General features: G+C 44.5%; 1 protein-coding gene across 2 annotated transcripts in view; it reads left to right on the top strand.

Annotated features, from left to right (window-relative positions):
• Positions 1–21,345, top strand: part of CREB3L2 (cAMP responsive element binding protein 3 like 2) — a 92,504-nt gene that overhangs the window by 54,802 nt on the left and 16,357 nt on the right. The window contains exons 3-8 of one of the 2 annotated variants that reach the window (XM_054988423.1): positions 8,261–8,430; positions 9,318–9,405; positions 10,569–10,750; positions 12,503–12,649; positions 14,981–15,039; positions 15,687–15,755. In XM_054988423.1, coding sequence (XP_054844398.1) covers positions 8,261–8,430; positions 9,318–9,405; positions 10,569–10,750; positions 12,503–12,649; positions 14,981–15,039; positions 15,687–15,755 — 715 coding nt within the window. Of the gene's footprint in view, positions 1–8,257; positions 8,431–9,317; positions 9,406–10,568; positions 10,751–12,502; positions 12,650–14,980; positions 15,040–15,686; positions 15,756–21,345 lie in introns of both variants that reach the window. The other variant, XM_054988422.1, reaches the window with a different exon arrangement.

The following is a 21,345-nucleotide window of genomic DNA, read 5'->3' as shown; positions in this document are numbered from 1 at the left end:
AGAAGCATCGTTTTAACGCTTTCCTGGCTTGGCTTTTGAAAAAAATAAATGAGAGTGGTATGTTTCCCCCCAGAACTCTGCCACAAATTGGCTCTCCAGTGGGCAGGGGACAGCCCAATCAGCAAAAAGAGGGGGAGGACTGGGCTCAGCATTGCAATGTTAATACACATGATCAAAGTTTTTTTTTTTAAAAAGTGTGACATCTATTGCAAAGCTCCGAAAGCCCAAAACTGCACTGAGGCTTCAACGCCAGTCTAAAATGAAAAACAAGACGCCAAATTGAAACTGCTGCGGACAGTGTGGAAAGAGCGGGTGCCAAGCCGAAGCCGTTGCGATTCCGGCGACTGCTTAGAAATGGCACTTTAAACCGGAAGTGCGAAAGGGGCCAGAGATATGAATTCCACCACATTGCCATTCCTCAAGAGCAGGGATTTCTTTTTTTTTAGCAGTGACTCCTCATCTGTAGAATCCTTTCTGCAGAAAGATCCACTGGATCTGTTCTGTTGGCCATTTTCCAGAGGCAATAAAAAGGAGTTCCTTTTTGGTAACATAGCGTTCGCTTATAACCTGGATCGCTTGTGCTACCTCCTGGTTTAAATTGTATTGGGTTCAATGCGTTCTTGTTTTGATTTTTTAGTCTGGCTAAATACATGGCTAAATGTATGTTTAGAGAGAAGTGACACCCCTGGACTGCCAAAAATTTACTTTTTGACAAAATAATCATGCCGTTGATGGATGCAGCTGGCTTCTCTTTGAAAGCCTCATGGATGTAAAATGTTGCTTTTTGAAGGTGTCTTTTCAGTATAATTTCTCTTACATAGGACCAGGTAGCTGTTGATCCCTTCCTTTTCTTCTTTCTCCCCCCCCCCCCTACATCTTGATACCCAGAGGGTGATGTTTTTGTGATTATTCTGGGCCCACACCTGCGGCCTGCCTTGTGTTTTTGAACCTTGAAGCATTCTTGAGTATAGCTCTAGACCTGTCACAGCTTGTCTTGTAAGAAATCTCGCCTTGATGCTGGAAGTTAAATTACTAAGTTACTGTTTCTGTGTACCTGAGACGTTTAATTATAACGCATTCAGATCAGTCTCCAAACTGAAGTTGTCCTTTGCCAGAGTCAATTTCGTTGCCTAACAAATTCTTCATAAAATGAATGGTGTTCCTGTGGATGCAGACTTTCATCCGTTCTGAGATTCTTTAAATGATAGGTAACGGCCAGCATTGCATGGGCTAGATCGGAGAACTGAAGCACCACCAAATTTTCATCAAGCATGTAGCATAGTTTCATTAAAAAAAACATGTTTTCATGTGGTGCATGAAGGAGAGAGATTTTACACTTAGCATTATGTCTCTCTTTGGGATTTGTACATAATGCTCAGGCTGCCCTGAGCATAGCTGCTTCCTAATTGTGAAATTCTTGCTTAAATGCTTATTTGTGTGTCCAGTGAACACTTTTCTATACCCATTGCTCTAACAGTATAGTGAAGCTGCCTAAATCAGATCCATCTAGCCTGGTATAGTTAGGCTTCCCAGTTGCCCACCGGTAGTGGGCAGTCTCCTAAGGGTTTTCCCAGCAGTTGGTGGGAGGTGTCAAGCCCCCCAGAGATCACCCGCCACTGGCAGGCAATTTGGGAAAGCATGTACCAGGTGCACTCCTAGCCAGGCATGACGAATCACATCCTGAAGTGACGTTGTATTGACAGTGGGCGTGCTTGTGCTTTGCTGGGGCCAATTTTGGCCCCAAACGGGCCAGAATTAGCTCTGTGTGAAGTGCAGGAGCACCACTGTGGCTGGTGTGATGGCATTGCTTCTTGGAAGTGCTGTCATCACAAACATGCGTGAAAACAGATGTGCAGGAGGCATGAGGTAAGTACCCACTCCCCAGTAATCACCCGCCACTAGCAGGCAATTTGGGAAAGCATGTACCAGGTGCACTCCCGGTGGAACATAACAAATCACTTCCTGAAGTGACGTTGTGTCTACCACAGGCATGCTTGTGCATCACTGGGGCCAATTTTGGCTCCAAATGGGCCAGAATTAGCCCTGCGCGAAGTACAGGAGCACCCCTGTGGCTGGCGTGATGTCATCATGCACATGCGTGAAAACAGACGTGTAGGAGGAATGCGGTAAGTACTTGGTCCCCACTCCCACCAAGAGGGTATAGGGACCTGGCAACCCTGGGTATAGTTTACTCTGATGAGTAGCGTGTGTCAAAGTTGGCAGAGAGTATTTTCTTCATATTCCTGCTACTTGACATCTTGGTTATAACTGGAGATGCTACAGATGTCTTGTGAATGTGAAGCATGTGCTGTAGCATTCATCTCTGGTTCTTTCCTGTAGATGCTAAGCAGGTGTGGGGCACATCAGTCACTGGAACTTCGTTGTTTGCTATAAAAGATTATAGACTCGAATAGAGTCTAATAGAGTCTATAACAACAAGGGTATTTGTAGGTAGTAAACGGTACCTCTAGCTAAGGGTTGCCATCCTCAAGGTGGGCCCTGGAGTTCTCCAGGAATTCTCCAGAGGAAGAAAACTTCTGAATACTTGTTGTAGGAGGCAACATGGCAGAAGGTCTTGGCTTCTATGCCCTGTTTGTTACCCTTTCATAGTAACTGGTTGGCCACTGGGGGAGACAAAATGCTGAACTAGATGGACAGCTGGCCTAATCCAGACAGGTTCTTTTTATATTCTTTTTTTAAATTTTCATATTTATTTCAATTAACAATATATGCAAATAACAATATATACTTATAATATAAAACATGTTATTAATACCATCTTATTTTGATAAGAACATGGATAAATACAATACATTATTAAGTCCTATAAATTGCCAAGATAATAACAAAAAGAAGAAAAAACTCAAGTTGGTTAAACTGATATGCTCTAATTTAGATATTTAAAATTGTTTGGTAAATTTTGTTCGGTGGTTGTGTATTTTCTATACTAATACACTCAAAAAAGGGACACCATTTTGCCAACAATAGAATACTCTGGAAGAATAAAAGGTTCATCCACTGGCAGGGAATATCTTTTAAAAAGCTACATGTTTTAAGAAATTCTTGGACAGTAGTACTGAACCTGCCTAACCCTTAATTTCAAAAACATTGGAAGATATTGGGGCTCAGACATGCTTGGAAGCCTGTTGGGGGGCAGGTAGTCCGAGAGACAGTGGCGAGAAGATGGGTTCCCTCTGAATTCCCCAGGGGAACTGTTCTTTAACATAACTTCACACATTTGTGGAACAAGCCCCAGTATAGAAAATGGGTTCCAGGGCTGCCCCCCGCCCCTGGCAGAAATTGAAGCCAGGGCTTGCCTGTCAAAGTGGTGATTATCCTTCAGAACAAAGAAACCTTTTTAAAAAAAATGACCGCACACATCCTCTTGTACTTTCCTCTCTGTTTAATCATCCCATATGGTTAGGCTCTGAAAGAGATTGCAGTGTTTGGCCGCTGCACAGCACAGCCTTTGTCAGAGACACACCGACAGCTTGTCTTTCATTATCTGTGGCTGTGGCCAGAGAAGAGGGAAGGGTGGGAGTGAAAACCCCTCAATCCCGAGGCTTCTGCTTCTGAAGGAACTATTTATGGATGAATGCCGCCTCTCACCTGGTGGGATGGAGGGGCGGTGACTCTGGAAGCGAGCATTAACCAGAGCAGTGAAAAGGCGCTTGTGTCTGGTTTGGCCTGTTTGGTGGTGAGGGGCATGTTGCAGAAAGGCAGGGCCTGTGTGCTTCAGGAGGGAAACTGTTCCCAAGGACAGAGAATTGCTCATTCATAGAAAGACCCTAGAAATGCTTAGCAAAAAAGGGCAAGGTGGGACACTGTGTGCCATGGCTAACAGATTTGTACGTGTACAAACAGAGAGATCACTGAAGGAGGAGCACATCTCACGACACTTATTTACCCCCCTCCCTCACCTCCCCACTTTTTTGTTGTACATACAAAAGAGACTGGAAAATGTGCTTATGTAACTTGCTGATAGCGAGAAATGAATGGAAATTATTCATTCTTGCCTCATTATTAATATGGGGTATCAATCCACCAACTTCTCATTTCCCCTGTTCATTCCAATAAGGTTTGCTGATAAGGAGGATTTCCTTGTGACTTTTGTCCCATAGGCTATGTATGCTTATCCCCAGGTACGAGGTGTCTTGGGAAATGTAAGATTCAGGTCCAGTAGCACCTTAAAGACAAACTAGATTTCCATGGTATGAGCTTTAAAGAGTCAGAGCTCCCTTCGGTTTCCAGAACCCCTGATAATCCACACTATAAAAACTATATTTCCCTGCTGCCTCAGTTATTGCTATTGCTGCGTCCCATGTTTCAGGGAGAGAAGATAGCACACCAGTGTTGCTTACCATCAGAACTATAAAGGACTTTAAGGGGCAATTGTCCTTGGTTCTAAATGCTGTGCTGAGCATGATGAGTTCAGACTAAATCCATCTTCTGAACTAGGTGCTTCTGCAACGCTGTGATTGAATGGTGCTCTGAATAACCTGACCTCATGATAGAGTTGCCTCTGCTTGAGAATCTAAAGAACTGCTGATATTCCAGTCAGTCAGTTTGGATGGCCTGCTATTTGGACTCCATACCCCGTCTGATACTTTGCCTTCTTATTTGAGCACCATGTATTCATACATGGTTGGGGGGAGGCTGTGGCTCAATGGCAGAGCGTCTGCTTGGCATGCTGAAGGTCCCAAGTTCAATTCCCAGCATCTCCATCTAAAAGGAACAGCTGGTAGGTGATAGGAAAGACCTTCACTGGAGACACTGGAATGCTGGTGACAGAGTAGACAGTGTTGGGCCTTAATGGGCCAATGGTCTGGTTTAGTGTAAGGCAGCTTCATGTGTTCAGGCAACAATTCTACTTCAAGCTGTAACTTGTGCGCTAGCCCCAGTATTAGTGTGTGTGAGCATGGCACAGGGGAGGGATATTACAGGGGAGGAGGAGAAGAGGTTCCAGCAGTCTCTGACACACTTTGCCATATGGTGAGACTGCATTTTCCTCAAAATGTGTTGGTTTTTATATTTTCGAAAGGGCCAAGAATCTCTTAAACATAGATGCTATTAAAAAACCCTCTGTGATTAAAAAAAATAGGTTGCCCTTCTTGGCAGAGCCTGGATTACTGTTTTGAAGCATCTGATTACAGGATATATACATATTTATTTTTGTTCATAATCTTTTTTGGCTTGGCTTGTCTTTTATTCAAATTACATCTTCCCTTACCAGCAGGGGAGGTTAAGATTACACCACAAAGTAATTACTAGCATCAGAGCCATGTTATTTTCCCTCTTCCCTCCACGCTGCTCATTTCCAGGCCACGGGAGCAGGGGCCTGCAAGGCATCTTGCGCTTGATTGGGAGTCTTCTCTCCGCCTTTGTGGCTGGAACTCCTAGGAAATTAATTCGACTGATATAAATATCCCCTCTAGTCAAGATGAGTGAAGCCGTTCATCACTTTTGGGAATCATGTTTCTGGTGGAAAGAAGTTGCTAGCAAAGATAGTGACAAACACAGTGTCTCGATACAGTGCCTGAGTGATGTGTTTTGAAAAATTCATGGACGAGCTTTCCGTGACTGTTAGCCATCATCGCTAAATGGAACTTCCATGTTTAGAGGTGCTGTATCTCTGCGTATCAGTTGGTGGAAGTGTGGAAGGAGCATGGTTGCATCCAGGGGTCGTTTCATAGAAAAAGAGCTGGAGGAACTCATTAGCATAACTCATTATCATTATTATTATTATTTATTACATTTCTAACTCGCCCTTCCCACAAGCAGGCATATGCCTCTTGTATTCACCGGAAGTGTGTCATTAGCATAACTGATTTGCACATGCCCCACCCCCTGACATCACCTATTCTGGCTGTTTTGGACCCAATCCTGGCCATTCAGGACCGAAATTGGGCCCAAAATGGCAAAAAGGGGCTGAAAAGGGGCCCAAAATGGTCAAGATCGGGCTGCTGATGAAGGGGAGAGTGATCCATCACCCGTCAGAGGCCCGATCCAGGCCATTTTGGCCCCAAAGGCCCCAAATGGCCGAGAGTCATGTGGGCGGGGCCACCTGACATGTGACCTCTTTGGGGAACTGCCAGAACTGTGTTCCTGTGCGTTCCCCCTTGAAATGAGCCCTGGTTGCATCTACGGCCTTGGTTAGAAATAGGAGGCTGGAATAGATGGATATTTACACTGCAATCCAGTGCAGAGTTACTGCAGTCTAAGGCCATTGTTTTCATTGGGCTTAGACTGGACAAACTCTGCATAGGATTGCACTGTTAATCTGATCCACCATGGCTGTTCCTGAACTGATCTTTTTAAAGCTTTTAAAAATTCTTATTCCGTGGTGATCTGAGAGGTCCAGGTGGGTTATGTCCTTTTAAAACTAAAGGCATGCAAATAAATGCTAAAAATATAAGCAATAGATCCTTATTTATGATCATAAAAAACTGCCCAGTGCGCTTTTGCTCTCTCTGTAAGGGCAAAACTACATGGTACATCAATATGTAGTTCTGGTGGAAAGTGGCAATTCTGTGTCTAGCACCAGCCCCTCCCCGTAACCTATGAGATCATAGATCCTGAGTTGTGATGTCACCATCATTCCTTGCATTTCCCCATTCCTGTGCCATATAAACAGCCTTGTATTAAGACAGACCAGAGGTCTATGAAGCTCCACTTTGTCTACTGACTGTCAGTGGCCCTCCAGAGCTTCAAGCAGAGAAAGGTCTTTCCCAACACCTGAGAAACCTGTACACAGAAATGCGGAGGACTTATCCTGAGGCAGATTGCATGCCAAGTGCGTGTTCTTGCGCTGAGCTGGGGTTTAGCAGGGTTTCCCAAAACTGAATAGTTGCACTATTTAAATCGGGAAGGGCTCCTGTGTGTTGAACACCAACTGGATTTCCATGGTTATGAGCTTTTAAGAGTCAAAGCTCCTTTCATCAGATACAAGGAGCTTCTTTCTCCACTCCTTGTATCTGATGAAGGGAGCTTTGAGTCTCGAAGGCCATACCCTGGAAATCTAGTTGGTCTATAACAACAGCAGCAACAACAACCTAATGCCACACCCAGAGCAAGTTTACAAAGTGCATTATTATTATCCTCACAACAATCACCCTGTAAGGTGGGTGGGGCTGAGAGAGCTCTGAGAGAGCTGTGACTGACCCAAGGTCACCTAGCTGGCTTTAAGTGGAGGAGTGAAGAATGAAAACCAGTTCTTCAGGTTAGAGCCCTGCTCCTCTTAGCCACTACACCAAACTGGCTACTGGACCCGAACCTTGCTCCCTGACTGCAGACCAACACGGCAACCTGCCTGAAACTGTGTCTTGTTCAGGAGTGTGGGATTCAAATACTTTAAAATAACCTTTGTTTAGAAGAGGGCAGGACACCCTGTTCATGGACAGACCAGAATTCCTTGCTAATGTGTTCACAGTACGGGAGTAGGGTTGCCAACCTCCAGGTAGGGCCTGAACACCTCCCAGAATTACAATTGATCTCTTGGCTACAGAGATCGGTTCCCCTGGAAAACATGGTGGCTTTGGAGAGTGGGCTCTGTGGCCTTACACTCCGCTGAGATCCTTCCCCTCCTCAATCCTTGTCTTCCCCAAGGCTTCACCCTCAGATCTCCACGAATTTTCCAATTTGGAGCTGGCGATCCCGTGCAGAGCCCCCTCTTCCTTTGCATTTAGTCATCCTGTTAAAAAGACTTGCAGAATTGCATTATGCCAATGAATTCATGAATTCAGCTCCAAGAGGAAGACTAATTTTGACAGAACGGAGAAGAAATCGTGCTTTTTAAAGGATTTTCGTTCAAGCTTTGGTAGCAGAGCGGAGAGCCAGTGACATAGATGCCAAAGATGCAAGCGTTAGTTGGTACATGCAGTGGCGCAGCCCCCCCCCCCCCCCCGACTGCTTTATCTAATGCCTTTTAAAAGTCTTGTTTGCTGCAGCTTTTTTTGTTGGCCGCTTTCGTTAATTACCTTTCCCCCCCCCCTCTCCCCACCCCTCAGCTACTCGGTCTTCACCCCTGTGCTGTGTTTAGAGGGCAGCTTGATGCACCAGGTTTCTGAAAGAAGAGAGCGCCTGGGAGGGTGATGGCTTTGCTTAATGAGTCCAACGATTTTTCTCCCCATGTTTCCTATCCTTGGCTGGGATTTACTCTTGTTTTGATTTTCTTTCTCTTCCTCCCCCACCCCCCTCTGTTTTTGTGAAATCTGCCTGTTCTGGCCCTGATTCTTAATGTCTGCACTTTTTATTCCAGCAGAACTGGAAAATGAAGACTGGTGCCTGGGTCCGGAGCTGGCTTCAGCCACCGTAAAGACGGAACCTTCTGTGGGGGAAGCCCCTGGACTTGCTCCCTCCGTCAGCCTTACTGTCACGACAAGTGCCATGGCCCTTGACGGAGAGGAGTCTCCACTGCAGGATGATGGCATGGTACGGTGATCTCCTTGGGCAACTGTCACGAGGGCGAATGACCCAAAGGGTGTCACTCTCCAGACTTGCCACCAGAGAGGATGTTATCAAGCGGGCAGCATTGGGAGTCCTGAGTTGCATTACAGATTTCAGACCCCATGCAGTAGGAAACCAAAGCCAGTCCAGTCTTTCTGATGCATTTGTCGGCATGATGCTCAAACACATGAAGTTTGTGCTGCAGCAGTGCTCTCTTAATCTGAAAAAAGGTGCTTAGATTTGCCCCTCTGCAGTGGTGGTTTCCTCCACAATGTCCTATGCACTTTAAAAGTGTGTAAATGGGGGAGAAGGAAGGAAGACTCTGTGTTTGAGAGAGAGAGAGAGAGAGAGAGAGAGAGAGAGAGAGAGAGAGAGAGAGAGAGAGAGATTAAAAGCCTTCCACTAATTAAAGGCATTATACAGCCAGTGAAATGTCCCCTGTTGACATTGACTTTAGTCTAGTCTTCCAGTTGGAGCCTTCCAGGTTAGTCAGCTGAACATCACTAGATACATGACTGTTGGTGCCAGTCGCTGTTTAGAGGTATCTATTGCTGTACTTCTGTCCTGCAGCCTGATAGCTAGCTGCCAGAGAGTTGCACATCTCACGTTAGATGGAATGGATGTTCTGTTCAAAAGATGCCTTTTGCCATTTTGGTCTGAATTCCCGATCGATGAGTATTTGAAATTGATGGATTGTAACCGAAAGGCTTATCGGATTCTGTCTACACATTTCTGTTCACTGAGAGAAACAGATGTTTCCATGGCAGTCTTCTTGCTTGTTGAGGTCAACATGTTTGTAAAGCAGGAAGGAGGAAGATGGATTCTGTCCTGATGCTGACGTTCGATTTTCTCTGCCAACTTTTGCCTTTTAGGCTAAACCACTGAGTCCCAAAGTCCTTCCGGAGATCAAACTGGAGCCCCATGAAGTGGATCAATTTCTGAACCTTTCTTCCAAGGAAGGTTTGTCATTTTCCCTATAGCTGATTTATGACGAACCCCTATAATGGGATAAAAAGGAGAAACAGCAGTGACAAAATGTTTAGTGAACAGGAAGAGTTTGGGAGATACACTCCTTTTTTCTCAAGGTGTTCATATTCAGTGCTTATTCAGGTTGGGGTGGGAACAGGTAAATGACTGTAAATTGCCGTGAGTCCGTGGAATAGGGAGGGATACAAATACAATCAGTGTTTTGTGTTGTACTTAACCTCCTGGTACACAAGAATCTTTGCCTAAAGGGAAGCCTGCATAACTTGTTATATATAATATAAACTTTATATTGATAAATAAATTAGTTGGATGGATGTGAGTTTTTGCCTCCCTTTGTAACCATTTGTATGTTGTACAATTGAGAAATGGCATTAGAAACTTACCGTCTTAACCTGTGCCTGAAGTTTTGACCTTTAGTTAGAGGGAACTGAAGGAAGGATGCACCCTTGCAAAGGAAAATATTTTCAAAAATCCTGGAGTTTCCGTATACAAAATACTTTGATCTATCAACAGCTACAATAGCCAAGTGGATGAAAATATTATCATGTTTCCAAGACGCTGATGGCTAAAAAAATAGCAAATGAGTGACAGGGTTTGGATAATGAATTTGTCGTGTTCTGCTCATCACGAGCAGCTCTTCCTTAAGAAGATAACCATTGACGTGCTAATTTGTGTATCTTCCGTTTTCCTATTTAGTCTAAATTGTCTTTTTGTACAAGCATAAATGAGGTCTTGATGGTGTAATTAAACCTGTCTATTCCCAGTTATGATAATTTTGAAGTTGACGGAGACATCATTGGCATTTCCATCAAAGTCTGTTTTTTATGGTCCTGGCATTTAAAAAAAAATGAATTGAATTACTTTCTTCATAAGCTGTCGTTCCCAAGGTTCTTGTGTCTGTGTGTGTTGGAGAAGCAATGATGTTTAAACCACTTTAACTTTTTGTGCGGAAAGTGTACCTTGGCTATCATTACTTCTCTGACGTGTGCGGATTCGCATAGGTATGTTCCCCCGCAGAGTCGTTATTTACATTGTGAGTTTGGGAAACGCATCTGCCTCCATTGATTAAATACTGTGTTTACTTCCTCCCCAATGTCTTAAGGCCACTTTTGATCCCTCTTCCCCCTCTCTTTCAGTGGTGGATACTCTTCACATGCCTCCAACTCCTCCCAGCAGCCACGGCAGTGATTCAGAAGGTGGTCAGAGCCCAACAAGGTCCCTTCCGCCATCAAGTCCCACACAGTTACAAGCCAATGTTAAAGTGACACCACGTGTGGCCTCAGCGCTCACAAATTCTCCTCTTTTAACAGCGCCGCATGTAGGTCTCTCTCTTTTTTTTTAAAAAAAAGCATGTTTTCATATGTTTTGAACTTCAGACGATATGATCGGAGATTTCCTGTAGGAAGCCATTGTTAAAATTCACAAACTTCCGTGAATGTCTACTACATTTTTCTCCTGCTCTTCCTTCCTAGAGCTCAGGGTGGCATACATTGTTTTTTCTCTGTGTTACCCTCACAACAAACCTTTGAAGTAGGCTAGCTTGAGACTGGCCCAAGGCCACTTGCTGTGCTTCACTGAATTTGGGGGGCTTGATTCCAGATGTCTTAGGTTCTAGTTTGGCCCTCTGACTATTGCATTACCTGGTAATTGCATTTTCAGAAGATTAAATCTGGAGCAGTAATACGGGGAGGGGGGCAACCTTGTTGAACCCGTGGCTACGTGTGGAATGTTGATACAGGATAGTGGGCGCCACCACACAATGGCTGCTGTGGTTGGCAATTACAAAAAATGGGGAGGTCCTAAGCAAAGTATCCTCCTATGATGGGTTCAGATATTTCCAAAGGTGTTCCCTGAAAACCCAAAGGCAGGGCTTTTTTTCAGCTGGAATGCGGTGGAACGGAGTTCTGGAACCTCTTGAAAATGGTCACATGGCTGGTGGCCCCACCCCCCTGATCTCCAGACAGAGGTGAGTTTAGATTGCCCTCCACGCCACAGCACGGAGGGCAATCTAAACTCCCCTCTGTCTGGGGATCGAGGGGGCGGGGCCACCAGCCATGTGACCATTTTCTCTGAGGGCAACCCACTGAGTTCCACCACCTCTTTTCCCAGAAAAAAAGCCCTGCCCAAAGGTGTTCTGAAGAGTTCTGCTCCATGAGGAAGGGGAAAGCTTTTTGCTTTGGGGGATAACCAGGAGGGTGCCAGGGTGTCATTGTGGGCACTGCTTTAACAGAAACAAGTGTTACCAGAAGTGCACATGCCCACAAAGTATTAGGAGCTCCTGGATTGCTGCAGACAATTTGCTTTAGAGAGTTTGTACCTTCCTTTCTATTGGAAATGTATAAAGCAGTTTACAAAACATGGAAAACTGTATCATATACACTAAACCACACAAAGGAGTAACAGTGTTTGAAAAGATCTAGGTATAAATACAATTCGGCAAGAATAACAGAACAGCAGCATATTGCAGAATATAAAAAGAGAGCATTGCTTAAAAAAATCAGAGCAACATATAATATAGCTAAAAAGGGTAACAGCAAACCCAGAGTCAGGCTCCTTTTGGGGGGTGGGCTGGGGGTGTCATTGTGGGGCTCCAGAGATGGTAGGAAGGGGCTAGCAGAGCAGGGACAGTTAAGAAAACTGGAAGAGAGTTTCCACTCTCTGTTGGTGCTATTGTAGTTGTAGGTCAAAATGGATAGCCATGGTCGTCTGGCTGTAGCAGCAGAAAAGAGCAAGAGTCCAGTAGCACCTATAAGACTAACAATACCCTACGACAAATTTTGCCAGTCTTAGAGATGCTACTGGACTCTTGTTCTTATTGTAGCTGTGTGTCTTTAAATTCATGGTTTAAGGTGTTTAATAGTCATATTTATAATGGAAGTCATATTTATGGAAGTCATATTTATAATACTTTTGGAGAATAAGTCTTTTCTGTGTTCTTCAGAGTTGTCTGCATATACATTGAAGCAAATACCAGCATTTTGCTTGACCCAATATTTGCAATTGTGGTAGAAGCCTCTGGTTAACTGTATCCTTTCCCCCCACCCCTCCCTTTTCTTCATGGCGCTTACAGAAACTGCAGGGCACGGGCCCTCTGATCTTGACAGAGGAGGAGAAAAGGACACTGATAGCAGAAGGGTACCCTATCCCCACAAAACTGCCTCTCACAAAAGCCGAAGAGAAAGCACTTAAGAAGATCCGTAGGAAAATCAAGAACAAGGTACAGGTTATGAACCAAGAGGGTCTTGTATGTTACATCATAGCAGTGTGCATTAGTGACTGATATGATAAAATGACTGGTCAAATAGTGACTGGTATGATAATAGTAGTAACTGCTCTGAAGGACTGAGCTTTTGGGGCTACACCAATTGGCACTCGGGACAGGACAGCGTTTGCCCTCTCAGATTCCCCGTCAGTTTGCACCTTCAAACATCTACAGCCAATAATGTCATGGTTAAAAAGAAGCAGGACTTCTTCTTGGGTCAGAGTGGAGGTCAAGCATCTGCCATGCATCGTCACCGTGGCCGACCAAGAGAGCTCTGGGTGGCCCCTTCTGAGGAAGCTCATGTGTGGTGCCCGATTCATTTTTGTCAGTGCACTTCTAGCTCAGAAGCTCTTATCGCTGGGCAGGGAAACCCTAAGAAACCAAGAAGCTGCTGGAAAGGGGTTCAGGCAGTGGACAACTCACATTTGGGACAACCGACGGTCATAGTTTCTCAGTTCTGTGCCGGAATCAAAACATGCTGCAGTGTTTCTCTCACTGTGCCTCCATTTCTCATATCCTGTCTTGGTGGTCTGCCTTTCTACTACTTCTTTGGTCCCTAGGGCTGAAGGCTTTTTTCAGCAGTGGGACCATTGGGCATACAAACCAGACAGATGAAGCTGGCTTGCATGTTTTAAGAATCCTTTGTACCATTCCTGTATCTCTTTTCTCATAGACCTACAGGTTCCGCTGCACTCTGGAACTAGCAAAATATCCCTTGTTGTGATAGGAGGAGGGAATGCTGTAGGGAGGGTTTCTGTATTGCAGCGCAAGAAGTCCAGGCACTGCGGTTTGTATCTGTGCGCTGTGCCGTCTTCGGCATGCTGTAGCAGGAGCCCTTCCTACGAGGGCTGGGACCATCCCGTATTGGAGGTGAAGGGCAAGTTTTGTCCTCTCTCCATATGTGTTCTGAAGTGCTATCTTTGTTGCTCAGGAAACTGCTGGAATTTGGGGCAGGGGTGGAATTTGGGGGAAGAAGCTCGGCAGGGGTGTGATGCAAAGCTCTAGAGCCCACCCTCCAAAGTTGCCATTTCGTCTAGGGGAATTGATCTCTGTAGTCTGGAGATCAGTTAAAAGTCCAGCAGAGCTCTACACCCCGTCTGGAGGTGGGTAACCCCAAATTCTTGTCCTCGTAGGAGTGAATGGGAGTTGTTCACTTATCAGAAAGGAAGTAAAGGGATGGCTCAGGTGCACCATCTGGGTGCATGGGGCTTAATCTGCTCACTGTGACCCTATGTAGATGTTCAATGTTTCATTTGCTATATATGCATAGAAGGGAGCAGGATTGTGCCTGCTGGCTCTCCCTCCCCCCCACCTCCGATATCGTCATGTTCAGTGGCATGTTTGCAACAGTGTAGCCTGCTTGTATACGTTGTATACCTTCTTTGGAGGTTTTTATGCAGAATCTAGATGGCCGTCTGACAGCAGTGCTGATTCTGTGAACCTAGGCTGATCATGAGAGGAAGGGCAGGAATGGTTACATCAGTGCTTCGTTCTCGTGGCCCTTTCTTGCACGCTTTGGGTAATGCCGATCACCACTTTAGGGTCAGAAAGCAATTTTCTCCAGGCCAGTTTGGCCAGGGATCCTGGAGGTTTTTGCCATCTTCTGGGCATGGAGCAGGAGGCACTGTGTGTGTGTGTGTGTGGGTGGGTGGGTGGGTGGGGGAGCTAGTTGTGAATTTCCTGCATTGTGCAGGGGTTGGACTAGATGAGCCTAGAGGTCCCTTCCAACTTCTAGGTATTTCAACACATAATTCCAATCTTGATTTTTGTAGCTTTCCCAGTCACACAGCCGAGATTCTGCGCAAATGGCTTACTGCATATGGCTCATGGGTTGAACATGCAGAGCAAACTGGATGCAGTCCCACAGTTTCCTCTGTGCTCGTACAGTGTACGAGATACCACAGGTCTATTCAAGACTAATGATACCAACCTTTTAGCAAAATCGTAAACAGAATTACACTTTTCTAAGCCCATTGACTTCAGCATACCTAGGAGAGTGAAACCCACAGTTTGGGATTGTGCTGTGTGAGAATCAATTTGGCTCTTATCTAAATAGCCCCACCTTTACACGTGCATATAGCCTTTTTTCTTTGGTCACGCTAGTGTGACTCTAGAACAAAATCTAACATATAGAGGGGGCTGTTCAACTAAAGCGGGTGAAGAGAATCCCATAACTGGTTACCGTTCCCTTTTTAAAAAAAAGTCTGTGGCTTTGGACTCTTCCCCTACTAATAATTTTTTTGTGCTATGTATTTTTTTATAAATGGTATTTCCTTTCTCTCCTAGATCTCTGCCCAGGAGAGCAGAAGAAAAAAGAAGGAATATATGGACAGCCTAGAGAAAAAGTAAGCTTTGCCAGCCCATTTAATGAACTGCAGTGATGGACCTGCAGACTTTGTGTGTTTGTATAAGGCCCGAAGTTCAACCCTGGTATCCCCCAGTTAAAGGGCCTCTCTTGCATAGCTGGACTTGGAAAAGCCTTGAGGCCTTGGAGAACTGCTGCTTGTCAAAGCAGATGGATTGGCTTAAATGGGCCAGTAATCTGTTTAAAGGAAATGTGTGTTCGCAAAGGCATCCAGCTGTTGGCTAGTCAGCTAGCTGTGTTTATTTTGCATGTCTGAAGCCCACTTGGAAGATTTAGGACAGTGTGTGTTTCAGGTGCCCCCTGGTGGCAGCTAATGGAAACCCTACTATTGAGGACGTATTTTAAAGACGATCCTTGCTGGTGAAATGAGATTTTCCCCATCTTCTTTCTTCGTGTGCCCCTGAATCTCACATTGTCCACTTCCTCTGCTGAGAGATTTTCTGAAAAGCAGCTAAATCTGACTTGTAAAATCTAAGGCTTTATTTCACAGTAGAATGAATTACAGTTTCCCAAATGAAAGGATTTGTGGTCTCTCTCTCTTCTTGCAAATGGCTGTTCCGTAGTAGAAGACCCTGCTTTCCTTGGTCCAGCCAAACTGTAATGCTTAGTTCCTTGTTCGTGTCCTAGGGTTGAGTCCTGCTCCTCTGAGAACAGTGAGCTTCGCAAGAAGGTGGAAGTTTTGGAGAACACAAACAGGTAGGATGAAAAACTCTGGGTGACAACACGTTTTTGAAAATGGCCATATTTCAGATTAAATGTATTGAAGTTATAAATTATGAATTTTATATTGTGTTAGTAATAAAATACTTTCAGGCTTGATGAGAAAATAGTCCCCCCATTCCCATGTTTAAGCGCCCCCCCAACCCACGGCTTCACAGTTTCCAGAAATCATGCATCTCTAGGCTTGACTCCCTCGCCGATTATTTTTAGTCACTATGTTAAAAACCTTGCTGTCTTAGAAAGCTTTTCCTATATTTTTATTTTAAAGTCTGCCTGTTATAATGGGCTGTCTTTTTAAAAAAAATTACAGTTTGTATTTCCATAGACAGAATTGTTTGCTAGCTATTTTGGGCGCTGCTTGAATAGCAAGGAAATGTAGCATAGAAATATTTCAATAAATTGTGTGAAGCTGGGCCATTGGTAGGTGTGATTCTTCTGATGGGGTAGCTGCGGGCAATGCAGCTACGTAGACACTGGCAGCTAGAAAGGGACTGTCACTTTGCCATGATGAGTGTTGGGCTTGAGCAGATTCCATCGGGGGTGCCTTATCCCTTTCTCGTCACGTCCCTGGGCTCTCAGCTTGTGCAATGTGACAGACAAGGGTGGTGAACCTGCTGTGTAAAAATACACTTTGATAAGGAAGTGCAGTCATGTACGCAATGGACGGAAGTGTAGAGCAGGGAGAGTTATCTTTTTTGTAATGATAAGTCCTTGAGGTAGTTTTCAAGATTGACTGGCAAGTCGACATGTATCATTAATTGGTTGGCATGTGCTGCAAACCTCGGTCACGGAGATGGTCTGTGGTTTGGGAAAAAATTTTCTCCCTGTTTTCTGAGGATGGAGCTGCGTGTTGCCATAGGAAACACAGGTTCCCCATACTCATGTCCCCCTGCACTAGAGGGGGTATTTTTAAGTGGGCATGATGCCCTCTGAAGCCAGCTTTCCCTGCAGCCAGATTTACTTCTGGTTTCAGATCTCTTTTTCAAGGAAAAAACATGATTAAAACTGCTGTGAGGTGGGCATTTGCAGAGGAGAATACGTGGGTGGACTAATTCCAACGCTGCCTGTCTATCCTTTCCTTGGAAGTGCCAGTTTGGTGTAGTGCTTAAGAGCAACGGGACTCTAATCTGGAGAGCCAGGTTTGATTCCTTACTCCTCCACTTGAAGCCAGCTGGGCGGCCTTGGGTCAGTCACAGCTTCTAGGAGCTCTCTCAACTGCGCCCACCTCACAGGGTGTTTGCTGTTGCGGGGATAAGAATGACATACTATGTAAACTGCTCTGAGTGGGTATTAAGTCATCCTGAGGGGCGGTATATAACTTGAATGTTATTATTATTAAGTGCTCCACAAGGCCCATGTGATTTTTATTCCTAGGAGGAGAGCCTGCTTGGGGTATTATTTAGAGTAAAAATAATAATGGGGATTTGATTTTGGTGAAACTCTTGATCATTGCAGTCAGTCATGTTAGCACAGTGCTGGGAGCAGCAAATGATTCCAGCCAATGGCAGTGGCTGGAAAAGGTCTGGTTTGGTATGATAATGAATACAATTGCAATGTAGGTGGTTGCATAAAATTTATTTCTATGAAAACTATTAGTTTTGGTCACCTTTTATACCATATCAGAATCCACTGAATTCCATTTCTTGTGCCAAGGTGGAGGTATTAAAATGTTTGTAGAACAGGGGTCAAAAAGAGCTTTATTAAATTTTAACCTCTCTTTTTTAGTTGTTGTGGGTTTTCCGGGCTGCATTGCTGTGGTCTTGGCATTGTAGTTCCTGACGTTTCGTCAGCAGCTGTGGCTGGCATCTTCAGAGGTGTGCTCTGAAGTACAGTAACACCTCTGAAGATGGCAGCCACAGCTGCTGGCGAAACGTCTGGAACTACAATGCCAAGACCATGGCAATACAGCCCGGAAAACCCACAACAACCATCGTTCTCCGGCTGTGAAAGCCTTCGACAATACTCTTTTTTTTAATTTATTAATTATAGGAAAAGTTATGTAATTGTAAATGGAAATTCTTTAAAAAGAGAAATGCTGGGAAAACAGTTAAGCACCCTCCTCTGTCACTTCTCTGCTCCAGGTTTCCTCCTCTCAAAACTTGCAGAAAGGAATTGTTGGGCTCCAATATGCCTATAACATTTTAAAATGTCTGGGAAAGATAATATTAGCAGTGGCCTTTCCAACTGTGAATACTGTCAATTATTCACCGTCAGAGAGATGTGAGAAGGGAACAATTCCCTTCCTCCAGATTTTTCGAAATTGAATTGGAATATGCATTAACTTGTTCTATTAAATTTAATCAGTAAAACTTTTTATTTTGAAAAAAAAAGGATTTGCATATTTGAATTTGGATCTGTCAGCCAAAACATTCCAGTGTTGCTTTTGCAAGTGAACCTTCGTTCCCCACAATGACCTTGTTTCCATTAAAAGAGCATAAAACTGCTCTCAGGATTTTTATTGGGACTTGCTCTATTGGGATACCTACTCTAGTCTGTTTTCTTTCCCTCACATCCTATCAATTGTTTCCCCTGCAGATTAAGCTGTGAGTCATATGCTTGACTGAATTTAAAATGCTGCAGAAATACAGCTGGTGTGCTTCTAGTAATAGTAGCATAAGTAAGAGTGTCTGCATTTTCCCCACCCTTCCTTGTGCTGTGTACAGTTGTCCTGACTCAATTTGGATCATATGCGCTTGGGATTTGCATATCCTCACTTGCTTGAATAACCATGCATGTAAGCCACTGCTTGTGCACATTAACCCATCGGTTTACGTCTAGGTCATTTCTGACATTACGCGCCGATAAATCCATTAAGAATGCTGGGAATACTTCTGTCCCAAGTGATGCAGAAAATATGCTTGAAAGGATTGAGGGAAAGGAATGGTGTCAATGAAGTTTTAATGTAACTCAGGATAGAAGGAGGGGAAAGATTTCCCTACGGATGGGGCACACTGCATTTTAGTCGTATTATTTTGAGGAGCTGGGTTGCCATTCCTAATCGCTGAAGTCCTGCTGAAGTTATGGGATACTGTCTGCTGCTTAGAAGTAGTTGGAAGAAAACTCTTAAAGCAGGCAAACAGGTACAATGGCTGTTGGTGAACTAAGTGGTTTGAATACCACAGTTCTGTCTCCCAAACAGCCTGTGTTTTGAGGTTGAAATTGAAATCGAAAGGACACAATTTCCTCTCCATGTCTTGCTGTCCACTGTGGTATTTCTATAGGCCATCAGATTGCTTTCTGTTACCAAGATTGAAGTCTTAGGTCAACAGCACACCTTCTGGGACCTTTTGCAGACTTGTATAATATTACCAAGCGATATCACCTGGCTTTGATTCTGCAGGATACTTAAATCCCATCATGGGTGTCTCCGTAAAGCAAGCAGCCCTGTGTGTGGAAGAAAAACATGTGTATGAAAAATGAAGGGATTGTGCAGAGAAGCTCCTCAGCCAGAGCAATGACTAATGAAGTAGCTGATTTTTAATAGACTCAGCAGATTTTGGAGGGCATTGGAAGGCATACCTCTGCTAGACAGAATCAGAACCAGAACATAAATGGCACAGCCCAAGTTTCCTAAGGAATACCGCAATGCCCTGGTTGCATATAATAGGGCTTTATATTAGCAATTTCCAAGAGGTTTATAACCTTATTAGTATTAATTTGCTGGTAAATCCAATGCAACTTCCACTGAAAATAAATCAAGCAGTAGCAGTGACATCAGCATTGACGGGGCACTTCTGAGCATGTCGGGGTGTTGTAAGCTAGCCACAATTCTGTATTTGTTAGTTACATGAAGTGCACAGTGCATGAATGTTCCCATATTGACCTTCCCTCCATCCAATCTGTCTGTGTTTTCTTGAGAAATTGAGGGATAACATGTTCAAGATTTTTGTTACTGTACAGGTGCTTCATAACAACAACAACGTTCAATTTATATACCACCCTTCAGGATAACTTAACACCCACAGAGTGATTTACAAAGTATGTTATTATTATCCTCACAACAATCACCCTGTGAGGTGAGTGGGGCTGAGAGAACTGTGACTGACCCAAGGTCACCCAGCTGGCTTCAAGGGGAAGAGTGGGGAATCAAACCCAGCTCTTCAGATTAGAGTCCCACCACTCTTAACCATTACACTGGAATTAGGAAATCTATATGATCTGAAGATGCCATTTTCTCTCCATGTCTTGTATGGCGCAATCTCTGAGGTGGAGGTTACTTTGTTCTTCAGAACCCTCCTGCCAACGCTATACTCCAGTATTCCTTTCTCCAAACTGGAGTATAGGATAAAGAGTTGAATTCTCCTATAGGAATTCAATACTTCCTGCAAGACTAGCCTTCCTATGATAGAATGTGGAGCACTCGCTTCTCCTGGAAGGATCTAGAAGGGTCTCTTTTGTACTTTTCTACTTCCTTCTTTGTGCCAGTTTCCACATGCTCTCTTTCATGATGAATTGGTGCTCAGATGAATGTGTGAGTTAGTTTTATCAAAAAGAGTAGTAGTTATGGCAGTGTGGAGTGGCAATAGAAATTCTGTTTGTTCTAAGATGACTCTTCCAAGCTCACATATCAGCAAGTGATGAATCTACACGATTGAACTCTCCAGTCCAAAGTAGCAAAAAGATGAGATGGAATCCTTGTGGGTTTTTTTCCTTCAGATGTGATAACATAAAAGACTGAAAGGCTTATGTTTTGGAAATCCAGTGGATAGACAAAGTTGAGGTGGGGCAGGGCAGCAACATAGCACTAAAACCTCTGCTTGGTATGCAGAAGGTGCCAGGATTCGTTCCTGGCAGCTCCAGTTAAAGGGTCAGGTACTAGGTAGGTTGCCAGTCCCCTGCTCCCACCCTCCACCCCGTGCTTACCTGGCTGGCAGGGGAGGCATGAGCCTCCTGGGGGCGCATTCCTGGCCCGTGCAGCACGCTCCTACAGGCCCAATCTGGCCTGATCCTGGCCCGATCCAGCCTGGATCAGGCCCAAATCATGCTGGATCAGGCTGCTGCAGAACAGAGAAGCACTCCTGCGCTCTGCAGCAGCCCGATTTGGAGTGCTCCCATGGTGGCCGGGGCCCACATCATAATGTCACTTCCTGGAAGTGACATCATTGCGTGGGCCCATGTGCATAAAGAACGACAGATCAGGTAGGTGCCAGGTCCTTCACCTCCCGCCAGGATGGCAGGGGGACTTGGCAACCCTAGTACCAGGTGATGTGAAAGACATCTTCCCGAGACCTTGGAGAGCCTATGAGAGAGATGCTGAATTCACAGAAAAAAGAAGACAGAGCAGTTGTGAGAAAAGTACTGTAGATAAACACATTTAGCAACCCCCTGATGAAGCTATGGCAAAATGCAGAAGGGGCTTTTTAGTATTCCATCAATAAATTTTTACTTTCCTACTGCCCTGTTGGCATTTGTCTTTGCCTTCTTTCGTCTTGGCAAGTGGTGCAGCCCTTTTGTTTTGCTAACTCAGTAAAAGTCAGCTTCATGTGTTTGGTATCTAATTGTCTCAGTAGATATACTCGTAATAGTTGGAAATCCTGTGGCTTGCTGGATGAAAAGGTACACCGTG

Source organism: Eublepharis macularius, chromosome 9 (assembly GCF_028583425.1).
Source record: "Eublepharis macularius isolate TG4126 chromosome 9, MPM_Emac_v1.0, whole genome shotgun sequence".
Lineage (NCBI taxonomy): Eukaryota > Metazoa > Chordata > Lepidosauria > Squamata > Eublepharidae > Eublepharis > Eublepharis macularius.
The sequence above is the reverse complement of the archived record's forward strand: the minus strand, read 5'-3'. Positions and strand labels throughout refer to the sequence as shown.